This window comes from Falco punctatus (genome assembly GCF_963210335.1).
Source record: "Falco punctatus genome assembly, chromosome: 8".
Classification (NCBI taxonomy): domain Eukaryota; kingdom Metazoa; phylum Chordata; class Aves; order Falconiformes; family Falconidae; genus Falco; species Falco punctatus.
The window spans coordinates 14,501,015-14,524,660 of record NC_137588.1 but is presented as its reverse complement, the minus strand read 5'-3'; the positions used below and the strand labels follow the sequence as shown (position 1 = coordinate 14,524,660).

General features: G+C 42.0%; 2 protein-coding genes across 7 annotated transcripts in view; one reads left to right on the top strand and one right to left on the bottom strand.

Annotated features, from left to right (window-relative positions):
- The window catches only part of ADAM23 (ADAM metallopeptidase domain 23), an 80,859-nt gene extending 70,241 nt beyond the window's left edge, over nt 1–10,618 (top strand). For 2 of the 5 annotated variants that reach the window (XM_080400172.1, XM_080400175.1), the window contains exons 25-26: nt 2,234–2,324; nt 8,612–10,618. In XM_080400172.1, coding sequence (XP_080256298.1) covers nt 2,234–2,324; nt 8,612–8,660 — 140 coding nt within the window. In that variant the 3' untranslated portion in view covers nt 8,661–10,618. Of the gene's footprint in view, nt 1–2,233; nt 2,325–4,563; nt 4,619–8,611 lie in introns of all 5 variants that reach the window. The other 3 variants (XM_080400173.1, XM_080400174.1, XM_080400176.1) reach the window with 2 other exon arrangements.
- Nucleotides 1–23,646, bottom strand: part of DYTN (dystrotelin) — an 86,003-nt gene that overhangs the window by 31,300 nt on the left and 31,057 nt on the right. The window lies entirely within an intron of this gene.

Genomic DNA, 23,646 nt, shown 5'->3' with positions numbered 1-23,646 from the left:
GCCTAATTCTCACAGGCATTTGATTTTCAGGGTGGTTTTTTGTGTTAAAAATGAACATAACCTCTTTAGACACTGACATTTTATAAAATTGGCTCAGATCTGAAAAGTGGTTTTATCAGGACCCATTTATTATTTAACATAATTTTAGTAACTTTTCTATTAACTGAACCTAATTGTTTTGTATTATTGTCCTCTTCTGTTTAAATTTTGATTGAATTTTTCCATATTTATACTAAATAAAACCAATATTGATTTTCTGTATTGAAAGAACAAACTGCTGTTTGTTAAATGGATGTGCAGTATGAAATTGATTCCCCACTTCCCGAACACTCAACAACCAGGGAACATAGTAAGAAAAGGGATGTAAAAAAGTGGTGATTTGGTACTTCCTTAGCTACGTTATGGCTATGTTTCTATCAGTTAATCGTTGTACCTTTTTTGTGGGAAGAAAGCATTCTATGGCTAGAAAGAGATCAGTTTTAGAATTTCCCAAGGCTTCTGAAATTTGTTACAGATAAATTACTTGCTGTGTTTTCAGTCTTTTGTTATGCGCAATAATTTGATGAAATCCAGAGTAAGCCATAGATCCAAGTCAGATACAGTAGCTCATTAGGCTGTTTTTGAAAGCAAGCCTTAATTGGGAATATAATGCCTGTGGAATGGCATTCATTTACCCTCCCCCATGCTCACTCCTGTTCATTCGAGCCAGGTGTGACTTTAAAGGTAAGTCCAAATAAGATATGTTCTTCCAAATTCTGAAAAATTACCTTGTAATTATTGTTGTCACATTTGTGCACTGCTCATATCTGTAAAGCTCACTGTATTTCTTTTCAGTCCAAGTTTTTTATTTATGTTCCTGAATACTCTGCATAGGAATTGCAGGAAGCAATTTTTAAAGCAATGTTTAGAAATTGGTTTTCTTATAGCTAATCTGATCTGCAAAGCAGTGATATCGGAACCATGTAATGGATGCCATGAAGTTAGGTCACTGCAGTAAATTCTATAATTTAGGGCATGTACTTATTGTAGCATCTGGGATGGGGCAGAAGGTGTTGTGATCTGACCTAACAGCTTAAAACTTTCAGCTCTTGCAGCTGCCCTTGCCTTTTTCCTTTGCTGATGTCTGGCTGCTCCTTTTTCTTCCTTATGTTGGCTGTCTGACAGTTTTCCAAACTCAGTTTCAGAACATTTAAAATAGGAAAAATTCAGTTGCTGTGTAGAAGTGTTGGTTTGGGGAGACTGGGATAGGAGGTAAGAACTGTTTTTGAAGGCTGTTCCCGAATATGTAAATGTTGGAACAAAAAGTGTGTGACATGCTGCAAAAGAACTGTTGGGATGGTTTCATTTTGCCCTGAGCTCAGATGCAATTAGCTTTACATCAAAGACGGCTCAATAGAAAAGTTTTGTGCAGAGCAATTAAAATGTTACTCAGGCCTATTGTCAGTTTTCCTCCGCCCTGTGTAAACAGAGCACTTACTGGTCAATTATGAATATCTTATTTAGGTGTTCCCTTGCCCTCTTCAGAAAATTGCACAAACATATTTTGTGCTGCTTCTTATTGTTGCTCTTATTTCCTGCTCACTTTCCTTCCTCACTTTGTTGTTAAGTAGCTTCTTGAGGATGATGGAGAGATGCTTTGATGTTTGGAAAGCTTAATGGGAATAAAACTTTTCTTTCAACTTTTGCTTCTTATTATACAATCCTTTGCTTTTGTCAAACAAGTGTTTGTAAATTTAGCATTGATGTAACTGTAAGGAGTCTGGACTCTGATTAGCTAGTGGGGCTACGTGCTCTCAGCCTAAATCTCTACCACTTTTCAGGATCTCAATGAAAAAAGTTAAGCTTTTTGATTTTTTCCCCTCATTTGCTGTAGTCATAAAACATACAGCATTCGTACTTTTTCCTTTGAGTTGAGGAATTTTTCATGAATATCTTAGTGTCCTCAGCTGGCAGTTCATTCACTAGGTAATGGAGTTAGGCACAATGGAATTTACTGTCAAATACTTGGGTTTTATCTATGGTAGAAGTCAAAGTAGCACAATGTAGAGACCAACAGCTTTGTTCATTCTTACTGGTAAAGATAAGTAAGTTGGGCTTGCTGAAATTGTCTGGAGACATCACCTTGTGTGCTGTCTGTATTCCCTGAATTGTTTGACTACCCTTCAGTTGCTTCACTTAATGTGAATAAAGTGGTTGGTTCTTATGTCTGTCTTACCATAATCCTTTATCACAGGTCCTAGTGCCACCAATCTTATAATAGGCTCCATCGCTGGTGCCATCCTGGTAGCAGCTATTGTCCTTGGGGGGACAGGATGGGGCTTTAAGTAAGCAATGCCGCATGTCTTCTCTTCAGTGGCTATGGCATTTCTATCTCTTGCTTACATCACTAAATTTTGAGTTCCTGCTACAAGATTTGTAAGTTAAATCCTGTCGTGTTCCCCTCCTAAACCGTAACAAACCGCTTTAAACGGAAAGAAGTGCGAACACACTGAACAAGAGGAGGAAACAGATTTGAAACTAGCAGATGTTACCAGGGTGCAAAGTTGAAGAAAATAAAAGAATTAATTTAACTTTCATCAGTTCACCCTAACACTTCAGGAGCAAGGTCTTTTTTTCACCTCCAGTTAGTAGCTTTGTTGTCAGAAGTTGGCTACAGTGCCTGCCACCATTGGTGTTTTCAGAAAGACGCACTGATTTTTCTCTGAATGCTTGTTCTGAGGGAGGAATGCTCCCTGCGCGTCCCCTTGATGTTGGCAGGACATGTGTGCATCAGCTCGGGGAGTCAGTGCTCCTCATCTGCTTTAGTAAGAGAAGATTAAATACAACATGTATCAAAACATCCATCTTTAAGCATGGGTGTATGATCTTCATAAGCCTCTTTAATTCCTGCTGATAAATTTGCCTTGAGCTGCTGTTTTCTTTTTTCTTACAGCTTCTTCTCAGTTAAATAAATTCAGTCCACTTGTACAACAAATACCCCTAGGCCAGCCTCCAGTATTTACAAGTTACTACAGGGCAGCTCTAAACAATATATATATATATTTTCCTTCTTTTAGTTTTAATTAGCTTTTAAAAAAGTTTTAATACAGTCTTTTGCATTGCATCTCATATGGCTGAGATTTGTATTTTTCATATTTATAAACAGTGAAATAGTTTAGTATTTATGCATTTTTAATTTGCTATGCTCTTTCATCAAATGTGTGTCCAAAGGCAGAAATTCAAATGAGGTGTGTATTTTAGAGTATGCAGTGACAGACATGGATTCGCATGTGATGTTAACACAAGAAGGAATTGGGATTCTTTTCATTTGATGGATTGAAAGGTCTCTTCCATGTAAAGGCAAAGGCCTAGTCTGGGAATAATGCTTTTTTACAGACTCTGTAATATTTGGACATATTCTATAGCGTTAACTAGTACAAGTGCATTTACAGTTTTTCTACCATATCCTACTACACGCAAATTATAGGAGAGAGTTGTCTTTTAACCCAAATAAAGCACATGAGCGATAAATTAAAATTTCAGTTATTTGCAGAACTGAGGGGCGTTTTTTCCCCCTGCACTTCACTGCAATTAGCTTTTTAAATAAATACAGCCAAATTTTCTGCAAGGTTTGCATTAACATTTCTGTCAAAATACTGAGAACAACAATGCATACATATTGAAAGCAATAATGTTAAGAACCCCGATATTGCAAGTTCCCATGGGAATTAAGCAAGCTAGATTTTGATGGGGAAAAAAAAAAAAAAGTCACATTGTACTTCTGGACCAGTTTTCTGCTGTCAGACACACCTGTTACTTCGCAGTTAATATAGTTTCCAGATACAGAGTCCTCATCCCTGAATAACACGTTTGTACTGCAGAAGGGAATTTGTTGAGAACACAGTACAAGTAGTTAAAAATATAAAAACTCCAGGCAGTTTCTTCCCTGAATCTTTGTAAGCTGCCTTGTGCCCTAACAACCTTTGCTTTTTGGCATCAGTGTTGCAGCACCTGCTAGCAGCTGTCTGAGCAGCCTGGCTGCTGGCTGGGGCCACCTGTGCTTGAGAACTTGCATGAGCACCGCAGGTCTTTAGAAGGATCCTTCCCTGTCTGAAACAATACGGTTTTTAATTTATTATTTCATCTTTGTGCTCCACATCTCTCAGACTACCCTCACAAGTGTTCAGCTTTGCATCCTGGTGTCATTTGTTTGCTCAAATGCAGAAGCTTGTTTATCCCTGTAGAAAATCTGAATTGGAAACATCTCTGGAAGCTCTTTCTCTCAAAAGAGCAAGATACAAATGTTTATTCTGTAGCAGAACCTCAAGTACACTGGCCTGGCCTAGCTCACAGCTTGAAGTGCATGATTCTTCTGGGGGTCAGAAAAAGCTTTCAGCTTGTACACAGGGCTAGCACACGTAGACTCTGATACTTTGCTTCAGATATATCTGGAGGGACAGGTGAGGGTAATTAAAGAGGATTTTAACTTTTCCTTTTTAAGCAAGTGATATGTTTAGTCTCTGCAAGTATGAGAGAAGGTAGCTAATGCTTTACAAACTGGGAGATGTGATTTCTGTTTCACAGGTTATCAGATGTTCATATGAACATACGGTACTGTGGTGTCAAGTCCATATCAAACGTAAGCTGCAACTAAGCAAACTTTGTTCATGAACTGAGGGGGTGGGGGGTGGAGGGGAAGTATAAAAGGTGGCTTGATGCAAGTTTGTAGAGAAACAGTAAAAAAAAAAGAATTCCAGTTTCAAGAGTAAATCCTAGTTACTTTTTCTAATGAAATGTGTGGCTAGAATAGGAAAGAAAAAAGTTAAATGACAATTTTAGGGGGCATGGAGCCTCGTTACGCATTTCAGGTAGCTTGGAGTTAACGGCTGTGGGTGGAAACCTTGTTAAGAAATAGATTTTACTTCACTTGAGCCTTGCATTGGACTTTTAAAGCTGTTGGTGTTTAGGCTGCAATAAGGGAGTCCTACATATTTCTGCTGAACTCTGCTGGGTAATGTACAGAAGTACGGCATTCATAAGCGTGAAGTTCATTTTGACGTAGCAAGTCTGGGCAAGATTTCAATATACAGCGTTTAATATAGGACTGATATAGGAAGAACGTTCTTACCACTAGAGTAGTTCTTCTGTGCATTGGCTGCAGTCACAGTCCCAGTGGCCCACGCCTGCTTTGCTTCCTAGCATATATTCACTTACTTTTGCAAAGCTACAAGCAAATTAAATGCTTTTGGTGCTGATTTTAACAGCACTAAAGCGATTTTTGGTAATAAAGCAATACTGCTAAAAGGCAGTGCTAGAAAAAGTGACGGGGAAATGCACATGAAGAGCTACTTCTCATTATATCAAATGCAAAAGGGGCTGACAGAGAAGGGTTGAATGTAGGCACAGTTCTGTTTCCAGCAGTGGTTTCTTAACTGAAGAGCTGCAGGGTTTTCTGTCCCTTTAATGGAAGATTAATGGACAGACCAAAGACTTACCCAGTATAACAGATGCCAAGTTTTTAACTGGTCTGTGCAGATGCATTTAGACCCCAAAAGTTTCTGGTGGTGGGATGCTGATGGCGACTGTGGGGAAGGAGGTTTCGGTCCCTGACCAGCATTTCCATAAAGCATGCGTCATGGACCTACATACAGTCACAACTACACAAACTGCAGCAGTAGAATCAAATGTGAGCCGTTTTCTCACTTTTTTCCCAAACTACTAGAACAAATGGCAGGGTAACATCTTATTTTAAGCTTGCTAATTTTAGTCCCTCATTTTGTTAATTTGAATCAGTTTTGTGGCAAAAGATTTAAGCTCTTCTTCAGCATTTGAACCATGCTTTAGGAATGCCTATGAAAACATTGGCTGTTTGAAGTGGTTAAAATATTGTTTTCTGATAAATCTTTAAATACTTTGGTAAAGCTTGGTATTTTTGTGATCACAGACAAAGGCACAGATTTGCAAGTAACGTACTGCGTAACCACATTCCTAATTAGTTGCAAAAAAATTGCAGAGGATCGCAGCAAGGTATTTCTTGCATACATTCAGCTTTTTTTGAACTCAGTTTTTCTTCTCTGAAATATTTTTTGTTTGTAAAGATGACCATGTTAGAGACACATTTTTTGGTTGGATTACAGACAGAAAGGCTGACCCTCATTATTTAAAGAGGCATTAGAACATTAACTTCTTTTTTTGCACTTAAATGTTCTAAGATCTTCCATATAAAACAACAAGGAACTAGGGAGCAGCATAATTCTGCTATGTGTCTGTCCATCAAGGACTCTTCTTGCCCCCTGCTTCGTCATTTTCCTGAAGCATGCTGAAAGGAACCTTGTACTAGTATGATACATCCTTATAAAGAGGTGCAAATATCCAGGACCTGATACTCAGCTGGTCTCCTTTCTCTCTATTGTAATTTTCTTGAGGAAAAGAGAAACTTGTTCTATTTGCCAACTTAATTAAGACTACTGTCTTCATTTGTGTATTAAAATGGTTGGTAATTTGGAATGAAGCTGTTCAAGCTGGTTGGGGAATCAGAACAGAATTTCAGTTCCTGCAGGGTAACACTGACTGCCTACCTCAATAAAGTGCTACAACTGCAGCAGAGCTGCGGCAGGCTCTTGTGTGTGCTAAGTTCCCTTCTTGACACTGTACCTGATGCTCCCTATTTCAGTCTCTCAGGTTAAAGGTTATTTTTAGTTCTTCACATATTTCTTTCTCATGCAACACTGTTAGCAGAATATCCCAAGTGAAGAAAGGCAGTGGTTTGGTTAGTATCTTATTCCTTGAAGCGCATATTTCTGCTGGATAAGACTAGGAAATGAGTAACTATATGGTTTGGACAGATCACAGACCACACAGCGGGGGGCGCAGCAGATCTGCCTGTTGCCCCATGGCATGGGTGCTGCCTGAGCTGTCATCTAACTGAGTGGTCCTTACAGGCAGAGAGCAGGTTAGAAAAGATTTGATAGGATAAAAGTCAAAATGAGTTTTATTACAAGAGTCGTACTGGGAAGCTATCATAGCCTCTGTCCTCTGTATCTTGTTCTAAGACTTTTAAAGTCCATTTCTTTAATTAAAATAAGCTCAGGTAACAGCATAGTTCAGTGTATATTCTAATAATTTGTCCTCTTCAAACAGGAATACATTACTTTCCTGAGAGGAGGACAAATTACATCCTGCATTGATGATTTAAGGGGACTGACTAATTACTCACTCATTGATAGTATTTGAATTCAAGTAGGCTAGACAGTATTTAAAGGGGGAGGCGAAGAGGGGGAAGAGAAGCAGACATGTCCTTTCCCCATTGAAACAAAGCAGGTTTTAACTCACATTTAACCAAGTTGTATTAGATTCATACTTCCCACCCTGCAGTTCTGCAAGTTGGCCTGAAAAAATAATTTGCTCATCTCAGATTTTAGTACAGAATGAGATATTGAAGTAATGTCAGCTTAATTCAAAAGGAGCATTAGGACAGTACTCCTGGAGGGGAAATGATTGAAAGATGAATACCGTGATCTTTCAGAAACTGGCAATTCTTAAGCATTCACCTTGCAAAAATGTAGGTGCTTGTACACAAGGGGAAAATAATAATAAAAAAAAAGCAGCAAAGTATAGCTAAGAATTACCAGTCTCTGGAGGTCTTCTCAAAAAGAAGTTGCTTTTGCGTACATCCATTAGTTTCTTAAACCACCAGGCAAACCTTGTATATAGTGTATTTATAAATATTGTAGCAGTTAGCAGGGCAGCAGAAAATAGAAAATCCTGGGGCTGGTATGTAGTTTCAGGGAATTTATGAATTCCTGTTCTGTATTTTTTGCATGTTGGTTTGGTGGCGGTAGTGGTGCATATGCCCAATGTTAAAACTAAATGCATGAGCCCCTTGCTTGATGCCCCACATAAAGCCAGATACTGGGGAGGTTGCACCCAACTTTTGTTGTGGCTTCCTAATGTCTTGCTGTTGGACATAGGAGATCAGTATCGCAGGAGACTGGATATCACTGACCAGCTTGCTATCACTGTTAACACCGAATTCTAATCAGGCAATTTACAAAACCGTCCAGTCTCCTTCGAATGCAACGTCTTTGCTGTATTTTGCACCTTACTAAAGATTCACAGCAGTTACGGTCAATAGTTGGTAAGAGCTCACAGAGGCACTTGCTCTTCCGTCACGCTGAAATACGTAAACAAAATTCCAGTATTCTGGTACAGCCAGAGACGAGCACTTGCTCTGCAAACTCAGGTCTCCATGTGCTTATGTATCTCCTGCACTGGCACTCCTGACTCATTCCTTGTAGGTGTACACACGCTTTCTTGGCCTAGCGGATGCACACGGTACTGTGGGCTGAAAGTTTTCTACAAATTTAGAGCACTACTTGAAGTACTAGGGAAATAATTGAATTCTGTATGCCAGCATGATCTTTAAACTGCATAATGAAACCAGTGCTTGATACTATGCTACAGAAAGCGTGCCACCAAATTCCTGAAATTGTTACCCCTTGGAACAGCTACTTGTTCAACTGTCTGTGAGCCTTTTACTTTACTATGACCTCAGCAGTGGCTTTGTTCCTGTTATATCTAACTAATGTATTGCATTTTTCTCTTTTCGCCTCCTTTTGATGCAACCTGGAAGAAATGTCAAAAAACGAAGGTTCGATCCAAGTCAACAAGGCCCTATCTGAAGAAATACGATTCAAAAAGCTGCTTTTGCACTACTGGATTTTGGGTACGATGTCTTTGCTGTCACTGCACAGGAACTAAATCAGTAAGGAAGAACATGAGAAACAGTAACTGTAAACACATTGTTGGGATGTTAGGATTTGAGGTGGTAGAAGACTGTCCTTTTTGGAGATAAGTTCAAAATACTTCCTCTCTTCACCTTTCTCTTGTTATCATTAACTGACAAGTGGTACAAGCAAACTGTCGCAAAATCAGGTGGGTTTTTTTTCCTCAAGCAAAGGAGGAGACACACACAGACCAAGTGCAATAAGAGAACTGTTCCAAAATAATGAAATACAAGATTTTTTTTCCCAGCCTGCTGGCACTCTAACTTCACTTGAGTTCGCATGACTTCCTTTTTCTTACCAAACTCCAGTGGCATGAGGAGCTAATTTTGAAAGGGTAACCTGCATGGCTCACATACAACCAACCAAGCTAGCAAGCTGACCCCAAGCAGAATCCGCAGCCCAAAAAATACAAACCACTGGGAAGCCGATACCAGGCTCTGATAGCTTTTGCAGCCACGCAGTGCGTTCTGCTGCTGGACTTCAGAGTTCCCTGCTCTGTGAGCTCACTCTCCACCTTGTTTTGGTCTCCTGGGCCAGGAGTCTGTCAGGTACGGAAGCTATCGAGTGATGGGTGTAATTCTTCCAAGAAGGAACAAGTGTAAATATGGAAATAAGATTTTGATGTATCATTTTCACAGATTATATATAAATATATATATATGAGAGAAAAGGATTTCCATATAAAAAGGTTCTATTCTTTATGTAAATCTATTTTTGATGTTGGGTTTGGTTTTGGGTTCATTTTGCTCCCCTTTTTTTCTGTAGCATGTTGTACAGCGGATGTTCTGGGCTTGCTCAAAAAAGGCAGATAATAGCATGCAGATGCAGGGAGTCCTGACACCAAACAGATGTGATCTGAAGTTTGTATGCTTGAAACCAAAAACAATTAAAATGTATAAATGCATATCTATGTATTGACTATAAGTCTGGATTACTGTTTTTTTGGCTGTTACAGGTTTTCTGTAATACAGTGTAAGACAAGTGACACCCTTTCAAACTAATCACAGAAGTGCCAAGCTTTTTTTTTTTTTTTTAAACGATAGCTGCTTTTTTTTCCTGTCTCGATCCTGCAAAATAACTTACATAAGCCTTAAAATACTCACAAAATGTTAAAAGCTTCTTCTCTTGCCTTCTGCTCACCCACCCAAACCAGCTTGCAAAGGTGACTGAGGTTTCTAACTCACTCCCTCTGTCTCTTCAATGCATCTCACTTTCCAAAGTCTAATGCAAAAGCAGAGCTTTGACCCGCAGCTAACAATAGGTAGTTACTGTCACAAAGCGTGCAAAATCCCATGTAATTGCAGGGGGTTACGTGTTGTAATTACTTCTAGGTACACCTTGTGCACAAACAGATTTTTGCAGGGAAGTGCTGGGCTGCAGTGCGGAGCCCCTGGTAACTGGGCTGGCCCAGGTGTATCTGGCTGGAGAAAGGCAGGGAGGTGTCTCATGCAGGGCCCTCAGAAGTAGAGCTGTGCAGCCGGGCTCATCCTGCTCGTCTTGATTTAAAACCCAGGTAACGCAGTTTGTGTCAGTGAAGTGACCTGAAAATTTCATTGTTGCATCTGACAATCAGAATTAAAAGCTTGTGTAGTTTGGGGTTTAATTTAAAGGTTGGATACTAGTAACATCAGAAGTCCAGTTACACTATTTACTCCGTCTTTGTTCAGTGGAAATCCGTTTCCCGAGTTAGCTTTAAGAGCCAAAATACTAAGAAAATGCTGCAGATTTCCTGTGACTTACAAAATCTCATTTCAATTATATTTCTTACTATGATAATGTTCAATCAAACGGTCTCACAAGAGAACTGCAATATATTGTCTTGGTTGACGGTTACTATTAAATGTTTTTAAACAGCTTTAACGTAATCACATTGACACTACCTTATGAGTTAAAGGTGCTGCACACAGGTAGTCAACATTGATACACATTGTAGATCTTATTCTGAAAAATTTCTGCCTGGCCTCAAGCAGAATGAAGTTAGTGACAATACTTTTACGGCAAACCAAAAATACTTGCAGCTGTATTATTGTCCTCTAAAAGTACTTTGCTTGGGAACATAACCCCCAGCTTTGTTAGGGTTCTGCTCCCTAAGCAGGTGTAACCCACAACAGAAATACTAGCAGATTCTAAAAATTAAAATAAGTCGAATCAACTGGATATACATAAACTACCTGTGTAATAAACCTGTGAGAAGCATTTCACAAACAACATTGTTAGTGTGTGATGTGATGTTTTAAATCAGACCACAGTGGTCCCCAGTTACTATGTACATATGTTCAGTGCTGGAGTAATTTTTATTTACACCAGCAGTTTCATAGGTATTATGATTTCTTGACTGAATTTATGCTCCACTCATCTGCCATTGTGTGTTTGTGGAAGAACACATTCGCTTTCTGTCCTGTGTGTACACAACGTGAGTGACAACACAGCTCCGAGTAGGTATGGGCTGAAGTGCTTTCTGTGGTGGTAGACAAAAAAGCGGGTTTGGTAGGCATTGATTTTCTACATCCCACCTTTGCCATGCCTTGGGAAGTACGTATCCACCTAGTATTGATTTGTTCATCACCAAGCATCAAAAGAAGACCCAGTGGGCACTGCCTCCGTTTCATCCACTGCACATTTGCTCCATTGTTTACCTATTCACCTGGACAACAAACTGTGGTCACTGTATAGCTTGTTCTGGTTTGCTGCATGATCTCACCCATTTGATCTGATCCTGCTAGGCGAAGTCTGCTAGGCATTAACAGCTGTGTAAGTGCATGTGAAAAGAAATAGATTACTTAAGGCTGGAGTTTTAACTAATTTTTCTTTACTATGCAAAGATGGGTATTGCACAAATAAATTCAAGACAAATGCCTAAGGAAATGCCCTAGAATACTTGAAGTTATGTTTTAAGCCTAATCAGTCATGTTTTATATTCATTACTGCTTCCACTGTTAATCTTCCTTTTAAAAATTATTTGTAATTAATTATTTTTAAGTGCACAACTTGATGTTATAAATCAGTTTTTGTTTGAAGTTAATACTCATTCATATCTTGTTGGCTGCTAATGAATGGAAATGCAATAGTCCTTGTTCTGCATCTTAGCAAAATGAGTATTAAAAACATCATGAACATGGAATGGAGTAGTTTTTAATTTTCAATCATTTTTTCCTTATTTACTCTCTCCATTTTATTTGATTTCTGTGCTCAAGATATCACCACCTTTACAGTAGTGGAAACTGACCGGAGGTTTCTTTTGTTGAAGATTCCCAGCTGGCAGGGGGGTCCTGCCCAGGAGGGGACACTGCCCACAGGCTGCCCGAGGTGCAGCCCCCAGGCGCAGGGCTGGCCAGGCGGGCAGCGGGGGGGCTCCACTGTGCTGGGTTAGGCCTGTGTGCCTTAGTGGAGGGAAGCCTGCTGCAGTTCAAAAATCTGAATTACGGAATTACAAAAAGTCTAAAATTATGTCATTATTTTAAAAAACATTTTGAAGGCCTCAACCACCAAATAGTAGGGCCATCACTTTAACGGACTACTGAATGAAACACAGTTTGCCTTTTGGGGTTTTTTTGCCAGACTAACTCTAGTGAAGCCAGCCTGGGAAACTAAGTCCACGCATGACACAAGTTACCCAGTAACTATGGATATTTTTTTGCTTCCTGCAGCTCCACACAGGGAAACAGAATACACTCTTGTCTTAGCATCTCCTAAGGTTATGTATGAAAGCATGTTTCTCGTGTCAAATGAGGGAATGCTGTCATTAACAGATCCCCTTCTGTTTCCTGTTGTTTGACTACAGGAGGATTTATCTGTAAACTCAATATGAACATGCAACATTTTGGCTATAATTGTAGTAGACAGCCATTCCTAAAATAGGGGTTAAGCCTTTTGCAGTATATGAATACAAAAGCAATATATAGATAGATGCATAGCTGCTTTTGATTTTACAAGAAAAACTCTTAAAATTGTTACGAAAACTTTCACAATTACAGCACGAAATACCAAAGAGTAATCTTGCTGGTTCATTTACCGTTAAGAACAAACAACACAACACAACAGCAAGTCATGTTGTACAAGCCCAAAAACCCCTCTTTTGTTCTAAATGCACTACAGATTCCTACCCACAAGAGCTGAAAAACTAATTTAATGTGAATCATCCGTCAGAAGTACAGCAGAGACTGTTCAAGTGCCCTCAGAAAGCTTGAAGAAAAAAAACATTAAATAAGTAATTAGGAATTTTAGTAGTAGTGAGGCTCAGACCAATACTATTAAAAGCAAAAGGTCACAAAACCATTTTAAAGCTGCACATGCTATAACTCAGCTCAGAGATTTGTTGTTCAGAACTCAGCAAGCGCAGCAGCACATATCCATCAAACCTACAAAAATGTGATTAAGTTATTTAGCAGAAGCACAGAACCTGAGAGGACTGGGGCCTCTAGGTGAGCACAAGGACTCCACATCAGACTAGCACAGACGTCCACTTAACGTGTCTTATTTTTGAGCAACCACAAACTGCTGAAGGTAGCATGACTAAGGATGCCCTAACTTGTAGAAACCCAGTAACTGAGTGTCAGTCTACTTGTTGCTACTAACATTTCCTTTTAAAAGAGCTTGGTTTTGTTTAAAGTCATGGGACACCCCTATCTTTACCACCAATGGTGTAACAGGCAGTGCTTTAGTGTGGCACTTTCTGAGCTTCCCCGCCAAAGCTAGTAACTCAGAGCACGAAGGAGCTAACAATGGTTTTACCTGCGCTTGCATGCAGCGTGCAGCTGTGCCCAGCATCCATCCTATAACCCGGGGGAAGCTGCTGCTGTCAGCATTAACCTAACCAATGCCTCAGTCTCCCGGCAGTCCCCCCCCGCAAAGGCTGGGTTCAGTCTGAAGCACTGACCCAGGCACCGGTCCTCTTCAGGACACCCACCGTTAGCTGACACTTAACTGTGGAGAGGCAGAAACCGGAACAAATCTCCTGGTGCGAGCCCAGTTCTCAGACTTCATAAGCACAGCGCTGCGCCACTTTAAAAGAATTGTCTCAGCTGTTCACACATCATACACTGACAGATTTCCTCAGCCATCCAACCAAATACTGTAAGATTTGAATTTGCTTTTGGGACTGTGAAGCAGTAAGTGTTCATCTGCACTCCTATGGCTTTGTCTGTTGCTTGAAGCCCTGCAGCTACACAGGGAAGTTCAGGTTACTGAAGCTATGCTGTAACTGATGGCCATGGTGTGCGCGCATGACATGCTTGCTACATTACAGACCGGTAACATGCTGGGGTTCCGCAACACCAGGTTTGCCTCTCCTGCAGAAAGGGAGTGTCCCCACATGTAAACACACGCTGCTTCTCTGTCCAGATACCCGGACAGTATCCAGCTAAACAATGACACAAGCAAACAGTACTTTTGACTGGTTTCCTATCTCCAGCTAAAGTGATGACCAGTTTCTACTCAAGCATGAAAAGCACCTAGATAACCTCAAACCTAGTACTATTTGCATAAGCTTTAATCCAAGAGAAATTAAAACACGGTAACTTCATGGCAGCTGCGCTAAACTTGCTTCCTTATCAATTGCCAGAAGCACTGGGCTAAGAGCTGACAGCTCCAAGTTTCCCCATTTGACTCCTTTGAAAGTATTTTGCACATATATACATGGTTATATGGAAACAAGAATATATCCTTATGCATGCTGCCCTCACATGTTAGATCCAGTATATAAATTTGGCCACTTGCCTCGGAACAGAATAAGCACTGACCTTGTTAACTCAGGACAGTTTTCCTTAGATGGGGTCTTCAGACTGTAAAAGTAGAGGGTTTAGATACCTACTATGTACCTGCTCCTTAGCAGGGACTCCGATATGTGTATTACTTGGGTTGCTATGAAGTCACAGAATGGTGAAACACTCCTAATCACTGCATGAAAGCTTTACTGTTCCCAGGAAAGGGCATTTAGTATTCCAGAAAATCTAATCCAGGTGACGGGGAGCACCTGGATGCCCTGTGGAGCTGCAGCACAACCAAGTAACTCACGCTAATTGTAACAGCAGAGTATTTTCTTACTTGGGAGAGAGACCCCCCCCCTCTTTCCCTCAGCAGCCACTGATTTTCCTGTGACCCTGCAGCTTTGACTTGCCATGGACAATGTCCTGAGGACACTCACACGAAGGTGATGGGAGCTGTGCCGAACGGCACCTTTTCCTGTCAAGCCAAAGGAAGAGCCCAGAGTGTGCTGGCACAACACTCGCCCTGCTTTCTGCTGGTCAGCGTGCCACGCTGCGTGGCAGCAGCATTGTGGACACTTAAAGCTCCAGCTGTCCATTGCGCTTAAGTTTGGCAAAGCCTGAAATACTGGCCTTAGTGCAGTCGCACGAAGTATGCTTCTGCTCACACCTTCAGCTTATGTGAGCAAAGATGTTACCTTCCTAACAAGGACCTCTTCCCAAAGCATGATTTATAGCAGTCCAGTTTGCTCTAAAACACACCAATAACTATGTAATTAGAGAATGAATGTACAGAACTTGCAGTAGCAGTGCTTGTGGTAGTGTTAAGCAGCCTCAGTTGGCACTTTCAAAGAGAAGGCTCAAGTTACTTTTAAAATACAAGGACCGAAGTCTAAGCCTCCATACTCCATTCATATATTTATGTAGGCATTTGACATATGCTGACCATCCATTTCCTCCCCAGACCTATTCCCTTGCCAACATGCCCTGCTCTAAGTAGGGGTGGCACAACAATGAAATCAGATGGATGCAAAGTGCACAAGCAAGCCTATTTGCTTTGGAGTCACTCATTTCTCCCCCGTTTCCTTTCAGGCACATCTGAGCGCTGTATTGCTATTGCAAGACTTGCTCCATTATCTGTAAGTTACTCTTACAGATATTGTTAACAATAACATAGTTTACAGATGGTGCATGCTTGACTAGGGTTTCTGTGTAATGAGAAAGCAGTTCCAAGAAACTGGAACCATTATAATGCCCTCCAACATTTGCTGAAAAGCTTCAGGAAATTAAAGATTTTAAGTTTTCCTTTGTTTAATACAGAGGTCCTGAACTCAAGACTGAAAACTACCTTACATGGCCAGATCCTGACTGCATGCTGGTGGATCAGTGGGCTGGACAGGTAGGCAAGAGATTCAGGTCCCATCACATTTTCCTTCAGTTTTCCCTCCTCCGATTTGCCTGGGTATTTTTCACTTCAAATGTAGTAAGATCTCTAGGACAGGAACTGTCTTACTCAAAGGTGACGTTCAGCACCAAGCCCAGGGAGCTGGTTTTAAGCAGAGCTGGCTGGCTGATAAATTATGACAACTCCACACACAGGCATTCAAAAAAGTTACAATTTTTCATGAAATATGCTGCCCTTTAGGCATGCCCGATTAAGAACAGGACAGGAGAGAAAGCACCCTGTTAAATCAAACTACAGTCTCTCCAGAAGCTCTGATTTAAAGATAAACTTACTACACAGAATTTCCACCCTACTATCACCTTTGTAGCATCCCTTTTGAGAAAAGGTTTCAAAAGGTACATTTGTGGAAGAAATATGGGTGTTTCAAAGGCCGAGTGCTCTGAGCTATTAAAAAAAGATTAAAAATATTTTTTTAAGAAGAACAATAATGCTTTATCTGCCTCTATCACACTGTTCCTTACTGAAAACATATGGGTTTCATGTGGTCTAAGTATACTAAATAACAGATCCTGTACTACTTCACTTGGAAAAATTATTCAAGGCAGCAGATTTCCCTGCCAATAAGTTATACATGACAACATATTGACACTTCTAATCAGGTTTTGCATGTAAACAACCATTTTCCTCTGACAACAGCAGTAGCATTAGTAAATGTATAAGGCATCATGTCTCTGGTTTGGTGAGATGCAAGCAGTTTGAGCACCAAGGAACCCTAGGCCAGGACAGACCCTAGTAGCAGAACATACAATAAAGCAGATTGTTTGCTGGACTGAGAATCAGCAGGTAACTAATGAAAGCTGAAGATCCCACAAGTCCATTCCGTTCACAGGGGGCAGAATATCCTTGTTCCCCTCCAGACTAGTTTCCCCAAACAGCTTCAGATCTGAATGTGCAGGCTCCCAGGATCAGGTCCTGGCTGCCAGGGAAGCGCCAGTGCTGCAGGGTGACCGTGACAGTGGCAGGGCTGGCATGCTTGGCTGGCCCACTGGCCTGGCACAGAAGGTGCCCTAGGGCAAGCACGCCCAGACACCCTCTTCTCCCAAGAGCTGCAGGAAAGGAACACCCTTAGGGCCAGAAAGGGTAGGAGAGACCACACTACAGTCCTGCTCACCTTCAAGAAAGAGCACACTGTGAAAGTGTTTTTCTTCCCCAGGAGATCTGGCTGTAACGCGCTAGGAGAAATTGATCCCATAACAGGCTTGCTTGCTTAGGTGTTAATGAGAGCTTTATGAAAGCACATTTCACTGAACTGCTTTTTTAACTGTGACATACCCGGGGTGACTCACTTCTGCCGCGAGTGCCTGAAGGTGAGAAGGATTTCTTTATTGGCTCCAAGTACTTCAGGGAAGCAGGGATGCTGGGGAATCAGGAAGAACCAGTGACTTTATTCTTGAGCACAGAGATATCAGTGCAGCATCCAAATGGCAGTTAATTCCTTCATTCAAAAACTAGTAGTTGTCTGGATATAAATACCCTGGATACTATTAAAATTAATCAAAAGCTCTCTATAAAACTGCACTGGATGGTTAAAGTGAGACAGCTCACCCACAGGTCATGAATAGTTAACTTTTAAGGTACTATATTAATCAGTTTGGGGTATTTCTATTATTTTCTTGGAATGTTTCACTCTGGATAGAAATATGGGAGGTTCAGTCACATTCTTTACAGAAGTCATGTGCGTTTATACTGTCACATGCCACCAAATTAAGTTTTCAAAAATATACATCCATTTTTTAACCTACATTGCTTAGCTTGCACTTGTAAAATACCTGTTCCAGGTATCTTTTTGAAGCTTGTGGCAAATGTATTTAACACAAGAAACGTTACCTCTTTCACACATTAATTTAAACCAGTGTCCATGAAGAAGCCACTTCACACTTCTGACTAATGGCACCTAAATTTACTCATGGAAAAACACTCCAAATACACCCCTGGTGACAGAATTGCTTGCACATGAAAGCTAGTAGACAAGGAGAGGTAGGAAAACTTCTTTAATGAAGACTGACAGATCTCTAATAAGAAGGAACTGCAGTTCTAGTGGGAGCAAAAACCTGTGGAGATAACAGAATGCACACTTGACCCGTTTACGCTAAGGCCAAAACACACCAGTGATTCAAAAGGCCTCAACACGCACTGCTGAAACCAGGTGAGACGATCTAGCAATAAGAATTAAACCTAAGTGCCAAGATTTAGACATCTGCCACACAGCAGAAAAACCAGAACAGGAATACAACCCATCTGCTGGCAAGTGGGGGAACAAACAAGGCACGCTGCATGGCTTGCATGCCACACAAATAATCACCTAAATCAGATTTATCCAGAAGAGATTAAGAACTAGAAAGGCCCTAAAAAATTAGGTGGGCTTTGGCCCGGTTTCCTTAAATGATACGCTAACTGCAGCACCAGCGCACAGTGAAGATCTGTACACACACTTTCTCTCATTACACAAGCAATTACCAGTTAGCAGCAAGTGGCAAAACCCCAATGATATTTCCAGGCAAACACCACAAACATTTGATCCTAACTCAAGCTGTGTTCTAAACTGCAGGGGCATAAAAATCTATGGATTCAAATAATCTAGAAATTAATCAAGAAATTAGACTTTACATTCTAGGCAAGTTTAAGGGTAGGACTGAACAGCAATGGGAACAACTGCCCTTTAAAGTTATAGGCAAGGAAAACAGCTCTATTCTAGCACGCATCAGGAAAGAAATACCAGAATACTGCAACTTAAAACTGGCCAAGGTTTTACCAAAGAAGGTGACAAGTCAGAGGCACTAACAAGCTCTGTTGGTGGGATACTGAAGCGCTTGGACAATGGTGGTGCTGTATGTTTTCACTGGGTCAAACAACAGATGGCAACCAAGAGGGGCTCCTGCTACCTCATGAAGACATGTTGAGGTAACTTGGCTTGTTGGGCCTGGTAAAGAGGTAGCTAAGGGATGATCTAAAGAAAGTCTGTAACTTCCCTTCAAATAATTGCAAAGGTAACAGAACCAAATTCTTCTTGGTAGAGCCATACAGGAGGCAGCCACCACAAATTAGGAAACTCAAGCTAGAAAGTAGGAAAAAAACTTCCGCCAGGAGTCCAGCAACAGCTGACTTCATCTAATGTTGGCAATAGACCTGCTTCAAGCAGAAGTTTGATCTACAGACCTTCAGAGGACCATTTTCACCAACACTTCTCAAACTCCATGAAATCCAGAGCACAGAAGTACGTCCTGGTGGAGAAAAACAGTAGAAGCAGAGTACCACAGAGCTTGCCTAAGTCATCAGGGGCTTGAGTCCACTTCTCAGGCACAGGTCAGAGATATGCCAGGGCGTCCACAGGCTCCAGCTCCTGGCCCAGAAACACACTGGTCTCCTGCCTGTCCCCTGTCTTGTCTGCTAACTCCATGGAGATGTTTCAGGTCATAAACAATAGTGTATAGCACTGAATACTTCTATGCTTAAGTAACTACATCTCTCCACCAGAAAGAACCGGTTAAGCGTCACATCACATCCACCGACTTTCCTGTTGGCCATTTCAACAGAGAATGGATCCAGAGGATTGTTTAGAGCAGCGTGGGGGTCTTCACACACTTTGTGACTGCAGATTCAGTCCACCAGAAAATAAATAAAAAAAGGAAAAAAAAAATTGGAGGAAGATTTGACATCAGAAGTGTATCAAAACATGGGGGTTTTACCAGTACTTTGATACAGACTACTTATCGAGAGTTACACAAGCCATCCTGGATGCCGAGTATGGGTGTGACCAAATCACTTGGTGAAGAATTTGTTGAGTTTTGCCCCTTTCCACTTACAAAACATCAGCCTCCTGCTAATAGGATACAGACTGCACAGTATCCTTTATGATTTCCTAGCCAAATTAATTTTTTTTTGAAACAGATACTCCAGTATTCAAACAGGTTTTGCAATTAGAGGCTTTCATTGTTCTTCACTAGGCAGCAGTGTAACTCTGAGTCCACTCAGACTCCTGACTCAAAACCCTCTAAATATCATTTTAAAAATTAATAATTTTTTTTCCACAGACTTTGGATCAAGCATAAGTATTTCATTTCCAAGAAGCTCTTAGGTATATTTGTCAGGGAGCCAATTTTAAGCACAGTTTAATCTCCTGCTTAAAAGAGAATTTGAAAAGGTATAAATGGGAGTTAGATTCCCCACTTTGCCTTTGTGGATTCTGATGAAAAATCAAGTCTCTGCCATGTACCATGAATTTAAAACACTAACAGACTTTTGGGTTTGGGTTCTCCGCCCAAGAATCACAAGTTTTGCCTTTGCTATTACTTAGCTAGCTTTCAAATAAAGCTGGGATAATTTGGAACCCAATTCAGCAAAACACAAACTTTCAGCTAAGAATATGTCTTCAGAGCATATTTTGGATTAAGGACTAAACAGGTTTCTTTCGTCATGCAGATTCTGTTACAAAATGTAATAGTGGGCCCAGGTGTGATGGCTCATGGAAGTAACAGGCAAGCTGTATGCACCGTCACACATTGCTGTCTCTCAGTCTCAGTGCTGGATTTAATATTTTTTTGTTTTAAACTTGATAATGCTTACTTTGTTCAAGCAACCATAAGCCATTGCCTATTAACTGCTAATGTTGAACCACATCAGAGGGTTTGCAGGGAGCAAATGCAGAAAGGAAGCAATACCACACAGTTGTTTATGCTTTTACTCAAAATAAAAATACTAATGAGATAACCTCCTATGTTTCTCCCTTTCCATCCTCTACTCCTATAACCTGATCAACTTTTGCTTGTATATTCTTTTTATATTTTCGTGGTAGAAATAACGTCATTTCTGTAGCGTTACATGATCTGAACTCTCTCTCTTATCTGTAAGTTAAGGACTCAACTTTTCTTGACAGAAATATCCTTTTGCAAATGACTCTGGAAATGACCTACAGCCCATTTGAATTACATTCATGCAAAAGACATGGAGACTGAAGACGTGAACATTGGCTGTCAGGGGAATACATCATGCAGTGCAATGAAAGATTAGTGATAGCCTAAAAAGGGCACAGAAAGCTTTACTAAGGGAGAGTACGTGGGACTGAATGAGATGGCCAGTCCTATGTTTCTTCTCCACTAGGAGGTTGAGGTGCCGAATCCAATTATCAAAAAACCTCTTTCCCAGAAATAGAATATGAGTGCTCTGGTTCAGAGGGAACAAAGCATAGCGGGCTCAGGAAGTATTTGTGGAGCAGAGCATTTTGTCTGTAGCAGTATTTCCCTTGAGTAGCAACTCTTACTTCTCTGAGAAACCCTGGTTCAGCACCCTTCGGTCTACCAGAAGGATTCTGACTGGAATGAAACCAATGTCGTTCTTGGTCCAAAACCAGATAAAGTGCTCCCCAGAAGGGGACTCAAAGTCACTTCTTAACAATGAACCCAGAAAGGTTCCAGGTTGGCAGAAATGTATCAGCTCACAGGAAACATTTTGCTTTTTCCTTTCCAGCTGCAGCCTTTTGCTCTGCCCTTAACAGCATGGGACAGCATCCTTACAACAATGTACCACAGACCCAGCAATGTCAGCAAAAACCACTCCTACACCACCTTAGTCCTGCTCTGGCCTCCTGCACTCAGGCCAACCAATAACACAAGCAGCCTCAGAGTCTTTTCTACCCAGGAGCTGCCTTTAGGTTACATCACAACACCCATGTCTTGTAGGCACACTTTCCTTCTCTCCCTCACCCCGTCCAACCCCCAAACACAGAGGCTAGGAGAAGCGCGCTGGTTACCCACTAGCCAAGGGGGCTCCAGATAGCACGTGGGCCCAGAATCAGCTCCTACAGAGCAGACTTTAAAAAAATGCTTAAGGATCATTTTAACCCTAGAACTGGGGAGAAGGAAGCCTGCTGGAACAGCCCACGTTTGATAGCACAGAGAAAAACACGGGAGATCCTACATGCAATGAAAGGCTTCCCCCTGCCACCTTGCAAGGGCTCCTTCCAAGGGTGTTGCACTTTTCAGTGCCTCCTGAAGTCTGTTTCAGGAGCTGGTGCTGACTATTACCCCATTCCGAACCCCACACTTCAGAAATAAAACATCTGCAAATTTGCTCGGGTCCTACAATATACTTATCTACATTGGTTCTAGCCACATGTTCTCTCGCCCCCAAAAAGTTCCCTTCGCTTTTGTTAAAAAGTAAGGCTACTTACACAAAATACACTCTCACGTTGATTGCTCACTGAGAAGAGGAAATAAAGTATCAGGAGAAATCAACAGCAGCCTTTATTGTTATAGGTACATCCTAAGATTATGGGTTAGGAAGGAACATGCTTCTCCACTTACATGGACTGGATGCACAGAGAGACGTAAATTCTAAGGATACAGATTAACAGAAAAACAGCCAACTTTCCAGCTGGTACAGACCAGTGTGGCCCCACTAACTTCAACAAAGATAAGCCTGGTGCTACTGAAGCACAGCTGCTTCATAGAGAAAGGATTATTTTTCTAAGTGCAAAGACAGAAGGCAGCTGCCAGTGAAAGTCTTTAAAAAAATGGGCTGTTGCCCAGTTGGTATGGACTGGTGCAGCTGCACTGGCTTCAGACAGTCAGCAGAGTGCTACATGACTTAGCCTACAGACTACATGGTTACAAAAAAAGAATGGTCTTGCCCTCCATGTTGCTTCAAATAGTGTTAAACAAGTTATGCCTGACACTGGTTAGTAGCCTGTCCCCAGAGTCCCAGCTCTTCAAGTTGTATGTTTTATACGTGTGAGGGGGTGCTTACAGCAGGCACAGCTAACACAGAGGGAGTTGTCACAGGCAGCATTGAGCTTACGCTTTCCCCTCCACACTGCATGTACTCAGAGATGGCCCCTTCACCAGTGGCTTCCTTCCACTTGCCTACTGGCTCAGCCTGTTTCCCTAATGCATACAGAGGTTTTGCAGCTGTTCCAAGACGGTGGCAGTGGAGAGGGGTTGCAACAGAGAACCTCACAGAAAGAAAATGCAACAATAATAGACAACTCCCCGCCCCCCCCCGAGGGAAAATGTAGCCGGGACCCTTCTAAGGTAGCTCTCCTTTACCTACAGTTGTGTGCACAGAGCTGCACTGAGCAGCTCAGCCCCACTGCTGCAGTTAATGCCTTTACTGGCTTTCTTCTGGGACTCTGCTCTTCTTTGGGTCTCTGCTTCAGTTCCCAGGAGAGACGGACCTACTGCATGAGCTGAGCCCTAGCCAGCGAATAGCTCCAGTCGTGCCACAAGACTTCTGCTCTGGGGTGGAGGGACGTCCAGCAGCCAAGCGCAGCGAGCAAGATGCCTGAGGAATGAGCCAGGTCCTGACAACTTGAGCTTCGAGGTGGGGGACTTGCTTTCTACCCTTGCCCCACAGAGGCAGCACTGCTAGGAGAGGGGGCAAGGGGCAGAGCTGCAGCCTTCCAGGTGCCCGGGTCTGTTACTCGTCCCTCGACCCCTGCGCACAGCTCCCCCTCGGCCAGAGGCAGCACCGCCGCCCCCCAGGAGGGCCGGGGTCCGCAGGGAGGGGGAGGCAGGCGGGGCAGAGAGCGGAGCGCGCTCGCAGCGGGGGCAGCTCCGCAGAGGGAAGGAGGGAGCGGCGGCCGGGGCCCCGGGGGTGGGGGCTTGTCCCCGAGCCCTGACGTAAAAACTAAGCGGGGCTGCCCGCTACGGCTTCTTAAGGAGCGCGGCAGGCGCGGAGAGCCCTGCCTGCCCGGCCCGCCCTGCACGCCGGAGGCAGAGGT